General features: G+C 46.1%; 1 protein-coding gene across 1 annotated transcript in view; it reads right to left on the bottom strand.

The window, feature by feature from the left end:
• The window catches only part of LOC147701262 (IgGFc-binding protein-like), a 402,161-nt gene that overhangs the window by 98,673 nt on the left and 285,790 nt on the right, over window positions 1–17,698 (bottom strand). The window contains exons 15-16 of the mRNA XM_086929328.1: window positions 5,310–5,905; window positions 3,964–4,540 (exon numbers count right to left, since the gene is read on the bottom strand). Coding sequence (XP_086785454.1) covers window positions 3,964–4,540; window positions 5,310–5,905 — 1,173 coding nt within the window. The remainder of the gene's footprint in view (window positions 1–3,963; window positions 4,541–5,309; window positions 5,906–17,698) is intronic.

Below are 17,698 nucleotides of genomic sequence, written 5' to 3'. Positions count from 1 at the left end.
GAGGCTTGCTAAGTGAAAGGACTAGTATAAACCTGAAAGAACATCCGGCATCTGCATGCCCGATGTTTCTGCGTAGATATACTATTTTCTTAGTTCAGCTCAGTCCCTTCTTACCCTTGAGTCACATACTCTTGCCTGTTGATATGTCTGATATATAATATTACCAGGGTTTAGTTTGATGCTGTTTTTGTACTTGTCTGTGTGTAGTTGTGACATGGTTTTAATTCATTTTACTACAGAGAACCTGGGATGGTTAAACCCAGGAGGCATATGAGTATGATGGGACTCAGAACATTTTTTGTTCCCTGTTTTATTTTCTCTACAGAGTGGGGCCTCATTTCCCTGAGCAGTTGCCAGGTGAGGTGGGGTGTCCTCCTCACAGTGTACGGGTAAGACACACTTGACTTTCCAAGTAACTAGATGATCATTGGAATGTCACTAGTATATGATATATACCCAGAGTTACGTGGCTTTGTAGGTATGTGACCAATTATTTCTCCTTCTGCAGATGCTAACAGCATTCCTTATACAGATGAGGACATAAAAACCTACTGATACAGGTTACATTGTTGTAATTGTTTCAACCTTGTTTTTATTATTTGTTTTTTCACTGATGGCATAATTTACACAGAAGCAATATATTTTTGAACAGTCCTGAAGAAAGCCTAGGATTAATCTAATCCAAGTGGCTGAAACATATAGACATACCTTTCAATACGGACTGTTACTATGTTAAAACTGTTGTTGCACTGTTTTTAATCTGGGCACTAGGAGATACCTATTAAAGTTTTTTATCCTTCTGTTAATTTTTAATTCACTTTTCCCACTTATGTTCACTGCGTCCATCACTCCTTAACAAAACACCTCTTCACATCTAGCAGATCTGATAAGAGCGCCCTTTCGCGCAATTAGAGTTAGTAAAAACATCCATGAGCTCCCCTTCTTATTGTAAGGGTTATAGCCCTTGGCGCCACTAGCATGTCGCTTGGAGGAGAGCCAGATGATGAAACATGTCACCTTGGTGAGTGATGGGAATCTGTCCTCCTGAAAGGATTGCCCAGGCCTAAGTACTGGTCATTCATTATAGGGTCCCGTCTTGCTAAGCTTAGTGTAGTTCTGAATTTGAATAGACCCGTGGATACTTTAGTCATGCCAGGGTTTAGCCTCCTGGTAGAAAAATGATCAACCTCCCATTCTGCTTCTGTGTATGCAAGGCGTGCATGCGAGTGAGAGTGATGCTGAGCGAGACTGTTGAGTGGGTTGTTTGAAGGGAAGCCGGCGATTAATGAAGTTGTCATTTCTGTTTTTTAGTATGTGCTCAATGAAGAGCATTTCTAACTGCACTCTTGTATTTCATGCTGGTATGCATTTTAATTGAGGACTAGAGTTATATTGTTGACTACCATTGTTTTAATTGAATTTAAGCATTTTACTTCACTTTGCACTTGCTTCTTGTGTCTCCTTGTAACTCCAAATGTTTGCATGTTACAGCCTTGCCAGGAACAGAACATGAGGGATCTGCATTTTCAAGCATGAGCGAGAAAAGGTCTTTAATGTACTTGGAGTGCAGTGTTATAGACAGTGGTGCCCAAATGTGCATTGTGTTGTACATTGGGAAATTAAGCATGCAGTGCTATAGGCAGTACTGCACAAATGGGCATTATGGTGTACAATGGGAAGTTTTATGACAGTTTTACTATTGGCTTTCATATGCTCTCATGCCATCTTGAATTCGGACTCCTTCTTGCTTTAACTCTGCACACACAAGCAGACCCCCAGATCACTCATTTTGTTAAGGCTATTCACTTTCAATATTATTTTCTGTACTTTTGTTTTCTCTACTTTCTCAAGCTTTAATAAGGTAAGGTGTTGGAACCTGTGGGAATGCAGAAGAATACTTAAGAATGTCTTTGCCTTTGGAATGCTCTTGGGGGATCGGCCAACTCCAGTAAGTTTCCTTGGAGCAGAGGAGGTCTTCTTGGAAACTTCTAGTGCATTACGTTTATGAAACCGGGTTCTGTTTACTTGGAAAGGGGGGATTTTGTTTTGACCTGAAGGGACAGATGTGTCTTTTTCAGTGTAGCAGTTCCCGACTTGCTGAGTCTCTTGACCGCAGCTATGTTTCACCCAGTCTGGTATGTGCTAAGATGAAGTTATTGCAAACAGTGATGTATTTTCTCAGACTATTAGCATTGTGGTGTGCGAGTGTGTATGTGTGCACATACCAATCTCTAGTGGTTATAATCATCTGATGTATTCAGTGTATATATCTTTCTATCTTTTCATGCTTTCCTTTGATACCCTGTATCTGACTACTTGTATTTAACAGTGACTATTTCTTGCAGTGATATTATCGTTATTATCTGCTTGCATTTTATCCCAGGCTTTTAACAGATGCATTTGCTTACTTGTAAGTGTGTTAATATTGCTTGCACACACACACAAACACACATATGTACATTGGCATAGGGTTTCATTTGACATCTGGGAAAGCCTTTGTGTTAGAGAGTGTTGCACAAATAAATCCTTACGCTTTATTCTGAAAACTGTCTTTTGTGCCTCAGCTTATGAGAGTAATGGTCCTTTCAAGGTGTTTTGTTGCTTTGCCGTGTGTGGTTCTCCATGAGAAAGTGCTGTAATTCTATTATTTGGGAGTGCAAAGCAACACATCTGTCTAACTCTGTCTCATCTGTCTGCCTAAAACTCTGTCTGCTCTGTCAAACTCTTTGTCTGATTTACCCATCTACCTATCTCTCTACCTATCTAGCTATCTATCTATACATCTATATTTGCAAACCTGTCTACATATCTATATATCTTGGCAACTATCTCTAGCTCAGCAATCTTGATTATGTATGAAATCAAGCTGTTTGTCTGTCCATCTATCTCTGGATGGCTACCTCTCTATACAACCCTCTCTATCTGACTTTACAAACCTCAAATGTTTCCTAACTTTTTAATGATTCTGTTCTATGTGTAATGAAGATTTTAATAATATTAGAAAAAAAGCCATGAGCAAAGAGGCTGGCTCAGAATCCAATGGCAGACCAATTGTATTTCAGGTCTGGTGTTATCTAAGACCTTGTAATTTTACTAACATTATGTGTGTAACATAGTTATATAGAATTTCAGCCACACCTCATCTATTGGTCTTTTTCCGTGTCGTACACATTTTTCTTCCTGCAACTCCAGCATGCATCTTGACCGACTCCTCCGTGAGTTATGACATGCTGCCTTTTTAAAAAGAGTACATCCATACACAAACTAGTTTTCTTCTGGTGCAAGGGACTACTACAGTAATTGTAATGTGCGCTTTTTTGCAGACCAAGAAATATTTTGGCCTTCAAACTTATTTTTTTAAGTGATGGGGGCCTCACCAGCTTATCAAACAATAAAAGGTGTTGCAAATTACACGACATAAAAAATTGCTTAAGTGAAAACGTTGGCAGCCTGCACCAGACCGGTTGGCTCTGCATGCTTGTTTTTGTTTTTATTTTAACTCATTATGTCCTTTTCCGTTGGGCTTCTAATGCCAGTATGGTATACTCACGTCCAGAGATGTTGCCATGTGTTCGATATCCTATTTTATTTGCTACCAATAATACCAAGAGAATATTTGGGACTTGACTTCACCAGCAATTTCAGTCTGTCACTTTGGGCTTCACCACAAGGTGCAGCAATCTACTTGATGCAGAAAGAGCACATTTTGGTGACAGTCACCAGAATCTGCCCTGGGCTCTGCCACTGCTACTCCTGTAACAATTTATCTTTGTTCAAAACAACGTTTATCATGTCTCTGAGTTGTTTTTACAACTTTTCAGGGTTCTAGGCTTTTTTTTTTACTTTTCTACATTTTCATTTTGTTAAAACCACATAACACTCTGTCAGAAGCGGCAATAGATAAATACATCTTCATGCTCCCAATCATTTAGCAGGTTTTTACTCCTCTTATAGATAACTTACGGCAGAATGTGGCAGTCCGCCATGGTGCAATGGTAATCCCCGCAGCTTGGCATGCCGCTGCATACGCCTGGAGGCTCTTACAAAGCATGTCTCCTACTCCTACTGAGCCCACAGAACACAAGTCGTATGTGCAGTGGTTGTAGTAGTCAATGGGGTTCACTGTATTTTGGCAGTTTTTGAAAGGTCCATTTTTGTTGGTGATCATCCCACAGGAATTCAAGGCCCTGTACGGTGCTATCTGGGCTGGGCCACAAACTGGACAAGAACCCCCACAGTCATCTCTGCACATGGCTCCGACAATCGTTACTTTCCACGCGGCGCCGAAAACATTCACATTTAGGGTAATCTGTTTATCTGGCAGCTGGAACTCATCTCCGGTATTTCCATTGAAGTTGCCACACAGACCTCCTAGTTTCCCCTTGTAGGTGCTGGGGACGCTGATCATCACATAATAGACAGTGTCGTAAAGTACGGTTAGACCAAAATCAGTCTGGAGAACAATGTGTATCCCCTCCTGGTTGATCCATATTGTGCCGTCATTAAGGGTCAGTGGTAAATTGTTCATTTCTCCGTCGACCTGTCAATAAAGAAAACAAACAGTGATGAACGGTTAGAAAACTGGACCTGCATTGTCACTTTTGTCTCATCAGTGAACAGTCTGTGCTGACAAGTGGAGTTCTTGACATCATGCATAGTGTGCACCGCACAGCTTCTGACACTCATTTTGAAGGGTTGGTAGTGGCAGGGTGACTTTTGGCAGCTTACCCGCTTCTGACCAGGGTACACTTGGCATGGACATTGAGCCCCCCCCAGTGTTTTGAGGTGGCTCAACCAGACATGTTGGCAGAACAGCTAATCAGCTTAGAGAGATTTTTCCACCTCTGTGTATACTGAACTTGCCTCAGAGAACAACTTCCATCGTGCTGAATCATCAGGAAATGGTATGTATTATGTCCCTAAGAATACATGGTGCAACCCCCAGGGAGACTGCTAGGGAGGTGTTAATAATGAGGTCCCGATACATTGGTAAAAATATCACTACTTCCCAGGTAGAAATCATAAAACAGTCACACTTTCAACCACTCACTACCTTTTCAGGGATTGGAAGTCTACAGCCATGAGGTAAAATCCCCTGTACCCTAAGTAAATTCAAAATTAGTCAGTGTGTCTAATATACCCGCCTAGTAGTTCTCGAACACCATGGTACAATCTTTAGACCAATCTTTTGCGACAAGGAGGTGGCATGAAATAGACTGAGAAATAGACTCCATGTCTTTAACATCACAGGCGAACTAAAACATGGAAAGGTGCCTTATAAGCTTACTTAGATGCTGTTGTAGACTCACCTTCACTTTCCACTGTATACCTCTTTCGATGACGATAGTATATCCATATACATACACGGCCACCATCCTGGTAACTGCCACATTGCCCTTACCAAAGCTTTCATTTTCGGCTACAACTGTGAATGCCCGCAGTCTTGAGTCTTCTTCAGTTACTTTGGTCAGTATGTATGTGCAGGTGCCTTGGAAGTCAAAGGGACGGCCATCAAATGAAATGTAGTGAGGATCTCCGGATGCAACGCATTTTCCAAAGCTGATTGGTAGACATCCCTGGATGCCGTTCACCACCTTGCACTGTTCATTGGCATTACAGAGTACATTAATGCAGGTCACAACTCCATTTTCACCGCACGTGCAGCGCTCCTTGCATAAACTGCTTGGATAGAACTCTTGCCCCCTCTTGTAGTACTGTTCATTGTAAACACACCCACATTGTGCGATTGGCACACATATGTCTCCACTCAAGATGAAGCCATCATTGCAAAAGCATCCTTCTGTACAGGGTGCATCGCAGCCTACTGGAGCGGAAAGACCAAAGCAGGTGACAGGGCATCCATTACCACATAACTCGTAGTGCATATTCACGGGGCAAGAAGGACCTGAGAGAAAAAAAAACATGGTGTAAAACAATTGCAAAAAAGTAATAAAATGTGAGCACTCAGAGAAAAAGCAACATTTACTATCGAGTACATCTGTGAGCAGAAATAAGATGTAAGTAGTACATTGAGAAAATATATTAAAATACAATCAGCACATTGAGAAAAGATAATGCCATGTAAAAACATCACTGAAAAGTAAGATTATGAAGTAAGAACTTTTTCAGAAAGTTATTACATGTTTTAAGTATATGGAGAAAAGGAAGTATGCATACCTATACTTGTCAGTAAAATACATTATTAAGCACATTGATAAAAGATAATCTTAAATTGTGAGTGCATGGACAAAAAGTAAAAACGTTGAAGTATATTGAGAAAATACGTTATATTTAGTAAATGCGCTGAGAAAATGAAGCTCTACTACACCGCTGAAAATAAATCACGTAAATAGACAGAAAGAATAATGTTCTTAAGTTCAGAAAACAATGACATGGTGTAAGTATGTTGTGGAAAAGTAATATTATTCTGTGGATACATTAAGAACAAGTAACACGATGTAAACACATTGAGAGAAAACATTAATAGCTTGTAATTACATAGAAACATTGCGACTGTGCTGTAAGTACATGGAGACAGTAGGAAAGCATGTTGTAACTTCACAGAGAAAAAGTGACATGTTGTAAGGATATAATTAGAAACTTTCATTTGCATATTCGACTTGGGTCCCGATTGGGAGTGAGGTATTGAATTCCGATATATATGTTAATTCCTGTTACTGAACATTTCTGAATTCCGATCAGTTCCGTCAGTAACCAATTCCTCGTATAATTTCCCATTTTCCAAGAGAATGATCAAATGAACAGGTTTTTAAGCATTCCATTAATACTTTACACCTGAATATTACTAAGTACTGACTGTTGTAAATGGTGCATCCCCATCCACTCTACTCAGAATTGGGGCCCTGATGTCTGTGTGTCTCAGACTATAGTTCCTTCTCTGTGCAAAACTGTCTGTTATTGAATGTTTTTCTCTAGTCCTTTACCTTGCATCTTTCTAGGGAAAACATCCTTTACCCCACAGTCATAACAATGACCTGCCTTTACAATGCAGTCACTACCCAAATGCAACGTTACCACACTTTACTTTACCATGCAAATTGTTAAAACTACTTGCTGTAGGGGGAGCGTTGTGGGACTGGTGTTTGATTTTTAAGTCCAACACCTTACCTACTGTTACAGAGCCTGGAGTGGAATAGTAATTTATACTATTCCACAGTCCAGCTCCCCCTAAAAAAAGCCATTGTAAATGGCTTGCGTGGTAAAGTAACACGAGCAGGCCCGGACTGGCCGTAGCGGGCACCGGGCAATCCCCCGGTGCGCCGCAAGGGTGGGGACCGGTTTTGGGCCCTGGGGGCCGTTTTTATTACAGGGCCGTTTTTGCAGCATCGGCCCTGTAACAAAATCGGCCCCGGCAAAGAGCTCCGTCGCACCCCCAGGGGGCCGGCCAAGCAATTTGCCAGGGCAGGTTTTGGTTCTCAGTACGGCCCTGCACACGAGGTAAGGCTACAGTCGGGGTAGTGCCTGCGTCGTAAAGGCATGCACCGTAAATGCATGTGGGGTTTCGCCATACAACACTTTCTAGTTTTCTTTTCCTGATCAATTTCCTTTTCAGCCTACTGTTTTCCTTAGTTTTGCAGATTCCAATTGGGAAAATGTTGTCAATTTGTTTACAGCCATTTGTTCTCTTTCCGTCCATTCCAAGCATTTCAGTGGTAGGAGTGACCATGACATCACACATCTATTGTGAATCTCCTGAAAGATCAGCAACATATTTTACATGCCTTATGCTATTGGAAGACGCATGTGTTAATGACTTGCACTGATAATGTTTTTGGAGTTTTACGGCTGTCAATCAATAGTGAACATGCCAGTTTTACTGTTATTATATTATAATGTCAGAATGTTCTACAATGAGGCTCTGGCATTCAGAGAGCTGGTTTTCTTATTAATTAAATTGGGCCTTATTCTAAAGTAGGTTGTGTTCACAATGCCCTCCATTTTGTGTTTTGTGGTTACTGATAAATGGTCTAACTTGTGTATTTCAAGGGCCTCTCATGTGTGGTAATGAAGAACAAGCATTGGCATAGCCAATAGGTCTCACCTTTGGGACCGTATAAGTGTTTGGTTTTCCAGCACAATATCCTTGGTGCAACAACATCACCTGTTGCATAGCTAAACACTTATAAGGTCTCAAAGGCAAGACCTATTGGCGATGCCAATGCTTGTTTCAAATTGTTTTGAAGATCAGGAAGCTCTGTTGTTTGTAAAAGCAGAGCAATGCAAACCCAGTGAATACAATATAAGACCATTTACAAAAAGCTACTGTTCACAAAGCTCTTTTAATGCAGAAAACACATGAAATTGATGAATCCTAATAGGATATATTAATACTGACAACTCTGTACCTGTTTTATAATACATGGGATTCTGCAACCCCTGTATAAATGCCTGTCTCTAATTTGTTTATATTCAGCAACTTGTGATGAACCCCGTCACTAAATATAAAGAAGAAACATCTGAACTCGATTATTATAAGTTATTATAGTCAAGCTCCGATGTCACGGTGCCTGATGCCAGATCCAGCAGCCCAGGTGAAAGGTAGTTCAGGTCACGGAGCAGCTGTTCAAAGCAAAAAAAATATTTCTGTATGTTTCTACACATTCTACTCTACTGCATTTTTTAAAACTGACTGGTATTAAACTGTTTGTAGTATCTTTTTGCAACAAATATCTAACAAGTGTTTTATGTGTTCAATTTTTCACTAGATATTCCAATTTTAGTTTGAAAATATGCTCTCTCTTTTATATGAAAGATTTATGCACAAAGGCTTTGAATGGTTTGTGGAAAAAGTGATGGTGTGACATTTTACTACATGGGATAAAGTATTTCCTAATGTACATGATGAGGATATTACAAGATACCTTGGACTTCCATAACCTTATAAAGTTACTGGACTCCACTGGACGGACCACAGCTGCGTCCACTTCACCTTCAGAAAAACGACGATCCACCACCACCAGCAACAGGTTGCTTGAAGAAGCTGGAACAAGATCACAGCCGACCAGCTCGCCGCTTCCCTGAGCCAGCACCCTCACGCCAGCTCAGCGAACCCCAGCCAGGCCGCCGACAACCTCACGAAGTGGATCAGCAACTGCGCGGACGAACTCGCCCCACTGAGGACCCCGCCCAGCAGACCCGGCAGCAAGAAGGCCGCATGGTTCACCGACGAACTCAAGAGCTCCCAGAAGAATTGCCGAGCCCTCGAGAAAGCCTGGAGAAGGGAACCAACACCGGACAACATGACCGCCCTCAAGCTTGCCACCCGGAAGCACTACCAACTGATCCGCGCCACCAAGAAAACTGCATTCAAGGACCGGCTGGACAACAACGCACACAATTGCAAGGAACTCTTCAACATCGTGAAAGAGCTCTCCAACCCCAGCGCCGGAAACAACGACATCACCCCATCGCAAGACCTCTGCAACTCCCTCGCCTCCTACTTCCACAACAAGATCGCGGACATACACAACAGCTTCAGCACTCAACCGACGAGCACCACGACCGAACCACCGCCCCCCACCACCACCCTCCGCGCCTGGACTCCGATCAGCACCGAAGACACCGTCCGCATGATGAACTCCATCCACTCCGGATCTCCGACCGACCCCTGCCCTCACCACGTGTTCAACAAGGCTGACGCTGTCATCGCACCCCACCTGCGGGACATCATCAACACCTCCTTCGACACCGCCACCTTCCCGGAGAGCTGGAAGCACGCCGAACTCAGCGCCCTACTCAAGAAACCTACAGCGGACCCCACCGAACTCAAGAATTACCGCCCCATCTCGCTCCTCCCGTTTCCAGCCAAAGTCATCGAGAAGACCGTCAACAAACAGCTGGCCGCCTTCCTCGAGACGAATGGATCCCTCGACCCCTCACAGTCTGGCTTCCGAGCCAACCACAGCACCGAGACCGCCCTCATCGCTGCCACCAATGACATCTGAGCCCTGATGGACAACGGAGATACAGCGGCCCTCATCCTCCTAGACCTCTCCGCGGCATTCGACACTGTCTGCCACCGCACCCGTGTGCAGCGCCTCAGCAACGTCGGAATCCAGGAGAAGGCACTGGAATGGATCATCTCCTTCCTCGACGGAAGAACACAGAGAGTCCGTCTACCACCGTACAAGTCAGAGGCCACCGAAGTCATCTGCGGCGTCCCTCAAGGATCCTCGCTGAGCCCCACCCTCTTCAACGTCTACATGAGCCCCCTCACGGCCATCGCACGCCAACACAACCTCAACATCATCTCCTACGCTGACGACACCCAGCTGATCCTCTCCCTGACCAACGACCCCGCCGCCGCCAGAGCCAACCTTCACGAAGGGATGAAAGACGTAGCCGAGTGGATGACGACCAGCCGCCTGAAACTGAACTCAGACAAGACGGAAGTCCTCATCCTGGGTTCCTCGCCCTCCGCCTGGGACGACTCCTGGTGGCCCCCCGCCCTGGGCACCGCACCCAAACCGACAGACCACGCACGCAACCTGGGCTTCATCTTGGACTCCTCCCTCACCATGACCAGACAAGTCAACGCTGTCTCCTCGTCATGCTTCAACATCCTGCGCATGCTACGGAAGATCTTCTGGTGGATCCCCACCGAGACCAGGAAGACGGTCACCCAGGCCCTCGTCACCAGCCGACTGGACTACGGCAATGCCCTCTACGCCGGAGCAACCGCCAAGCTCCAGAAGAGACTCCAGCGGATCCAGAACGCCTCAGCCAGACTCATCCTCGACATCCCACGACACAGCCACATCTCCGGACATCTGAGAGACCTGCATTGGCTCCCCGTCAACAAAAGAATCACCTTCCGTCTCCTCACCCACGCACACAAAGCCCTACACGATCAAGGCCCGAGCTACCTCAACAACCGCATCAACTTCTACGCTCCCAAACGTCATCTCCGATCAGCCAGCCACGCCCTCGCTGCCGTCCCCCGCATCCGAAGAACGACAACAGGAGGAAGGTCCTTCTCCTACCTGGCCGCCAAGACTTGGAACTCCCTCCCTCCCGACCTGCGCCTGACCCAAGACCACCTCTCCTTCAGGAAGAAGCTCAAGACCTGGCTATTCGAGCAGTAGCAGCACCCCCCCCCCCCCCCCACCCCAAGCGCCTTGAGACCCTCCGGGTAAGTAGTGCGCTCTATAAATGTCTGTGATTGATTGATTGATTCGGCTTGCTTATCTATGTAGTTGTTGGACCCGTCAGCCTTAGGGCGGTCTCCCCCCACCTTTTTGCCCTTTTTCCTCACACTTTAACTGCACATTTTTGTTGGACTTAGGACTCTGGGCACTTTACCACTGCTGATCATGGCTAAGGTGCGGGTGCTCTCTCCTAAAAACATGGTAACATTGGCATACCTGCCACGGGCCTCCGCCATCCCAGTGAAGCCTTCCCCTCCATAGTTAATTGGGAATTACCTGATAACCCTTTAAGTGGTAACTCCTGAATGGGAAGTAGTAGATATGTCATGTTTGGTATCGTTGGAATAGTAGAGAGGAACCCTCTCTAGTGGTGCTTTGGGTTTTGACATTACTGTCTCAGAAATTTAGAGAGTGGACATTTCTCTTCCCTTCACTTAGCTCTGTGTACCTGTAGCTTGCCCAACCCATATCTGGCCCATGGTAGCAGCCTCACACTTCCAGACTCCCCCAAGCAAAGGAAGGGCTGCCTTCATCTGCATACAGAAGACCTTGGAGGGAGTGGTGATTCGCACCTACATTTGAATAGACTGGGCCCTGCTGCCCCATAATAGGATTAACGGCCCTGCTTTGTCAGTGCAGACAGCCAGTAGCCAGGTTAGGTGAGACAGGAAACACCCCAGCAGCTCAAAGACTCTTTCAGAAGATTCTGGCCCCTTCTAGTAGCTGGGCACCAGGGTATAAAAATAGGGCCCTGGCCACACATCTTTGGTACGCTACTGGACGTGCAAGAAGCTCTGCTGGAGCAAAGACTGCTGCGCTAGGAGGATTGTCACTCAGCTGTGACGGACTGTTTCTAGGAACTGCTGTCCTCCTCTGCTGTGTTGCCCTGCTACCTGCTGATCTTTGCCCTGCAAAATAAACAACTAAGGAAACTCTTAAGTGTTCCCCAGAACTTGCCGGCTTGTTATCATATCCCGTAGCGAGGCCGCTGGACTATCTGGAGTTACTCGCTTGTCCCCGGTCTCCTCGCGGGCAACCTAACCGGTGCCATTGAGGAACAGGCACCCGAGGGACTTCTGCCCTGTGCTGGAAGATGGACACCAACATCCCCTGGACGGAGCCAGCAGTTTGTGGAACTCATGCCCCGCTCCCAATACGCCACACTAAAACAGGAGGAATAAGTTCAAGCCACCTCTCACTCGCGACAACAGAACAGGTACTTGGCCACGTGCGACAGGCACTCCTTGTCTATCTCTTTGCCGGGGTGGGCGACCATTTCTTCTTTGGTGCTACAATCGCCGGATGCGCTGGGCAGCGGGACTCCCAACACTGCTGCACACCTCCAGGACCTTCCAATGCTGAAACACTGCATCAGGGTTCCCAGGCGGCGACCGCTCCGGAATATTTTGACACTGACTCAAACCTTACCGTAATGCTCCTAAAGGAGCTCTGATCTTGATATTATAAATTGGCCAGTGATCACCGCGCTAGCGGTCGCGTTTGCGGGGGCGCCGTCGCTGCGCCGGAGTCTCGCCTGAGTCAGCCCATCTGCGCCCGTCAGCGTCCCGGAGGCGCTCGGGAGTGATTCTGGTGGGTTCCATTTAGCTCTTGGCTTGATGTACACTAGAGATGACCTTCTGTCTTACAATGTACACACTGCTCCATGTCAGCGAGCTATCCCCTACTCTGCTGGGGATATTACTAAGTGCCCCACGTGTGGGTGGATGCCGGTCCCCATTATTTCCTGTTCGGGCAAGCTTCCTCCATTAGGTAGTAAATGCGCCTTGTTAAATACCAGGTCCCTTCCTCAGCACGCTCTCGACATCCATAATCTCTTAACACAAGATGACACAGATTGTCTCTTTCTCACAGAAACATGGCTCGGTGAGGGCTCGGAACCTGATCTGGCTATTGCCATCCCTCCCTCTTATGCTATTTTCCGTCGAGATAGATGCAAGGGAAGGGAAGGCGGAGTGGCACTTATCATTAAGAGGCACATTCCTTGTACCATCTTGTCGACGGATGATTTACCTGGCTGTGAAACCCTTGCCTTCTCCCTGGCCCTATCCCCCCATCAATCCTGCTTGGGGCTTTTGCTTTATAGACCACCTGGCCCTCTTGGCTCCTTTACTGAGGATTTGCTATCGATCATTTCCACACTGAGTCTTAGAGCAAAACACTGCCTAATACTCGGGGACTTTAACATCCACATGGATAAGGGCGAGGATCCTGAAGTGCAAACATTTTTGGATATGACATCGTCGGTGGGATTTCATATGTACCTGCAGTCTCCTACACATGAGAAGGGGCATATTTTAGATCAAATTTTTTCAACCGTTCTGGTGGTCCTTTCCTCCCTTGCCCCAGTCCTCTGGTCGGACCATTTCCTAGCGGATTTCACGTTAGTACATCAGCCAGTGGCCGCCCGCATTTCGCAGCGGCTAGCTGCTCGCAGCTCTAGAGCCTTCCACAAAGTCACCCCGGCCATGATCACCCAGGCTTTAGAAACCCATCCTTGTGTTTTTACGGGTAGTCTGGAGGACGATGTGGTGTGTTTTCAGAATTGGCTCACTGCACGTTTGGAAGCCTTGGCACCACCTCGCCAGGTTAGATCTGAACTGGCAAGAGCATCAGCCCCGTGGTTCTCTGCTGCCTTGGCGGCTAAGAAAAGGCACTGCAAGAGGCTGGAGAGAATTTGGAGGAGGCACTATGATACATCTGCTAAGCAGTCTTACAGAGTAGCAGTGAAAGAATATCACAGGGAGATCGTTGCAGAGAAAAAATCCTTCTTGGCTAAAAGGATTGAGGAAGCAGATAACTCCTGCAAAGAGATCTTTAAGATTGTTAAAGAATTCACCTCTCCCTCCTGCTGTACTCCTGCGTCTGCTTTCTCGGAACCTTGGATCATGGAGCTTGCAGTATTTTTTACTAATAAAATACGTACTATCCAGTCAGCTTTGCAAGGAACCCAGAACATCTTGAGTACGGGTTCAGTGGTCGACGGCCTTTCCAACCCCTGGGTATGCCCACCAGCTATGCATATGGATTCCTTGGGCCCTACCCTGCACTGTTTTCCCTCTTTAGAGCCTCAGGCCTCACTTGACCTGTTGTCTAGCCTGAAATCTGGCTCTCCACTGGACCCTTGTCCCGCCAAGTGTCTTGCGACCCTGGCACCTGCCCTTAACCCGATCATCAACCCTCTCATTAATGCATCTTTGAAGTCGGGCAAAGTCCCCTCCTCTTGGAAACAGGCCCTAGTTCTTCCCCTCATTAAAAAACCGAATGCAGATGCCAAACTGCATTCCAACTATAGGCCAATCTCGCTGCTTCCTGCCCTGGCCAAGATCACTGAAAAGTATGTTCATACCACCCTTACCAACTTTGTAGAGGGTAACTCCCTATTACACCAGTCACAGTCTGGATTTAGATCTAACCAGAGCACCGAAACCGCTCTACTTGAGGTAACTGAGACTGTGAAGGAGACCCTCGACAGGGGTGGAAAGGCCCTGCTTATCATGCTTGATTTGTCGGCGGCCTTCGACACCGTCCCCCACGACCTCCTCCTAATTAGACTCTGGGAGATTGGGCTGCGGGGAACGGTGTTCACATGGATTCAGTCTTTTTTGGCCGATCGGAGACAAACGATCTGGTCTCCCCCTTTCTCCGCCCTGATGCCGCAGCTAGAGGTAGGGGTCCCGCAGGGCTCTATACTTAGTCCCTCTCTCTTTAATATCTTCCTTACACCTCTTGCGGCACAGGTGGAGGAGCTAGGGGCCCAGATCATATCCTATGCGGATGACACACAGCTCCTGTTCACTTGTGACAGGGGCTGTGACTTCGATGGAGCAGCCATTCGGAAGTGTTTGGAGTTTGTGTTTGACTGGTTCAGGAAAAGTGGCCTCAAATGCAACTCCAACAAATCCGAGATATTGTTCTTTGGTTGTCCTGCAGACCCAAGATGGAAGCAATGGTGGCCTTCGGCCATGTTTCCCCCTGCCAGCGATTCGGTCACAGCTAAGAACCTGGGTATGATGGTTGACAACACTCTTTCCTTCAAAGCCCAGGTTGCTGGCTTGACTGGGAAGTGCTTTGCTATCTTAAGGATGTTGCGTAAGTTTTTGCCCTATTTATCTTTGGAGCATAAGAAAATCACGGTGCAAGCATTAATAGGCTCGCGCCTAGACTACGCCAACATCCTTTACTTAGGTCTTCCTGAATATCTGCTGACTCGTCTGCAGATAGTTTAAAATTCTGCAGCCAGGGCAATCTTCAGTCTAACTAGAAGATCTAGGGCCAGCAATCTCCTTGTAATGTAATGTAATTTAAGGAGTTATTTATACCGCGCAACTATCGCTCCAAGGAGCATCTTGGCGCCCACTTGTATGGCTGATCAGATAGAATTCTTACACTAGGGATCTGGCAGTAGTGTCAGGTAGGGTAAAGATCCAGGTTTTTAATTGTTTCCTGAATTCAGTTTCTCTATCCAGAGCTCTTATTTGAGGTGGGAGGGTGTTCCATGCTTTTGCACCTAATACCGCGAGGGACTTACCTCCTCGGGTCTTAAGCCTGAATGATTGAACTGCCAGAAGATTGGCGTTAGTCGAGCGGAGAATTCGGGTTGGATGATATCTGGTGAATTTTTTCCGCAGATACAGTGGTCCACGTTTATGAAATGCTCTGAAAGTGATGAGCAATATTTTAAATAGAATTCTTTTAATGATAGGTAGCCAATGTAGAGTCTTAAGGGCTTCTGTCGCTGACGATCTTCTGGGCCACTTTAATATGAGTTTGGCCGCCGAATTCTGCACCATTTGGAGCCTATGGGTGACCTCCTTATTGGTGCCTGCATATAGTCCATTACAGTAATCAAGGTGAGATGTAACCAGTGCGACCACTACTGTTTTCCTGGCCTCCAAAGGAAGGAGATCGAAGAACTTTCTCAGACTCTTTATAACACCAAAGCACGTACCTGCCACTTTCAGTGCCTGCTGTTTAAAGGACAAATTCCTATCAAAGGTCACTCCCAGATTGCGGGCCGTGATAGCAGTATTGGGTGGAATTTCTGCTTTCTCAGGCCACCACAGTCTGGGTATGAATTCATTGTTTGGGCCCATCGGTATTATCTCCGTCTTCCCGGTGTTACATTTCAAATGATTAGTTTGCATCCATTCAAAGGTCGCCGTAAGGCAGCCCTTGAGTTTCTCTTCCCAGTCCTGGTTGTCTTTGTCCATGGTCAGGATCAGTTGCGTGTCGTCGGCATAGGCTATAGCTTCTATGCCAAACGAAGCAATCAAGCTGATTAGGGGTGCGGTGTAGACATTAAACAATGTCGGGCTAAGACTGGAGCCCTGAGGTACTCCTGTCGTGAGTCTTTTCTCCCCAGATTGAAATTCTCCTAGCGTCACTACCTGTCTTCTTCCACTCAGGAAGTTCTTGAGCCATTCAAGTACCACGCCAGTGATACCAAAGGATTTCAGACGGTCTATCAGAATGATATGTGAGACCGTATCGAAGGCCGCCGATAGGTCTAATAGAATCAGGACGGCCTTCTTCCCTTGGTCTAGGGCTGTACGGATGGTATCTGCAGTATGCAGGAGAGCAGACTCCGTTGAGTGCTGTGCTCTAAAACCTGCCTGATTAGGGTGCCACGCTTCACTCTCTTCTAAGAACCTGGTCAGTTGTTGATTGACCATAGATTCTGTGATTTTGCATAGAGCAGGAAGTAAAGAAATGGGACGCAGATTAGATAATATGGTGGGATCAGGGAGCTGTTTTTTTTGAAGGGGTCTCACTGCTGCAATTTTCCACTCTGAGGGGACATTGGCTGTGGCCAGGGAACTATTTACAATGTCGTTAATGACAGGGTTGGCAACCTCCACAATAAGGTGCAGGAGTTTAATAGGGCAGGGGTCAAATGGAGAACCAGATTTTGTGCGGAGTATAGTCCGCCGAGATTCCTCTAAGCTGACAGGTTGGAAGCTCGCCAATTGTTTCTCTACCAATCTCTCCTTTCCATTAACTTCATCACTAGTCAGGCTGGGGTTTACGAAATCCTTAGTCAGGCCCTGTACTTTAGCTTCAAAGTACTCGGCGATGGCCTCGCACAGAGTCTCTGAAGGGGGGATTTCTTGTGTTAGGAAGTCAGGTTTGTTAAATCCCCTAACAATGTTGAAGATGGCTTTCTGTTTGTTATTTGCAGCCTCAACTGCCTTACAGTAATAGGTTTTTTTGCCAACTTAATATGTTCATGGTATTTTTTTTTAGTAGCGTTATATTTGGTGCGTTCTAACATGCAGTAGTTCTTACGCCATCTGCACTCTGCTCTGCGCAGTTCTCCTTGTCTTGTTTTAAGGTCTTGGTTGAACCATGGGGCTGACTGCTTCTTTTTTTTGCCTTTGGTCTTCCTCATGTTTCCCTGCCCACCCATTCTTTTTAGTACATTCATCCATTCCTTGAACGTATTAGGGTCCGTATTCAGGGATCCTATCTTATTAGGTCTACATTCCATTGCCAATCTGGTAAGGTCTGGG

This window comes from Lissotriton vulgaris, chromosome 7 (assembly GCF_964263255.1).
Source record: "Lissotriton vulgaris chromosome 7, aLisVul1.2, whole genome shotgun sequence".
Taxonomy (NCBI): domain Eukaryota; kingdom Metazoa; phylum Chordata; class Amphibia; order Caudata; family Salamandridae; genus Lissotriton; species Lissotriton vulgaris.
Note: the sequence above shows the minus strand (reverse complement) of the source record. Positions and strands in the feature narration are given on the sequence as shown.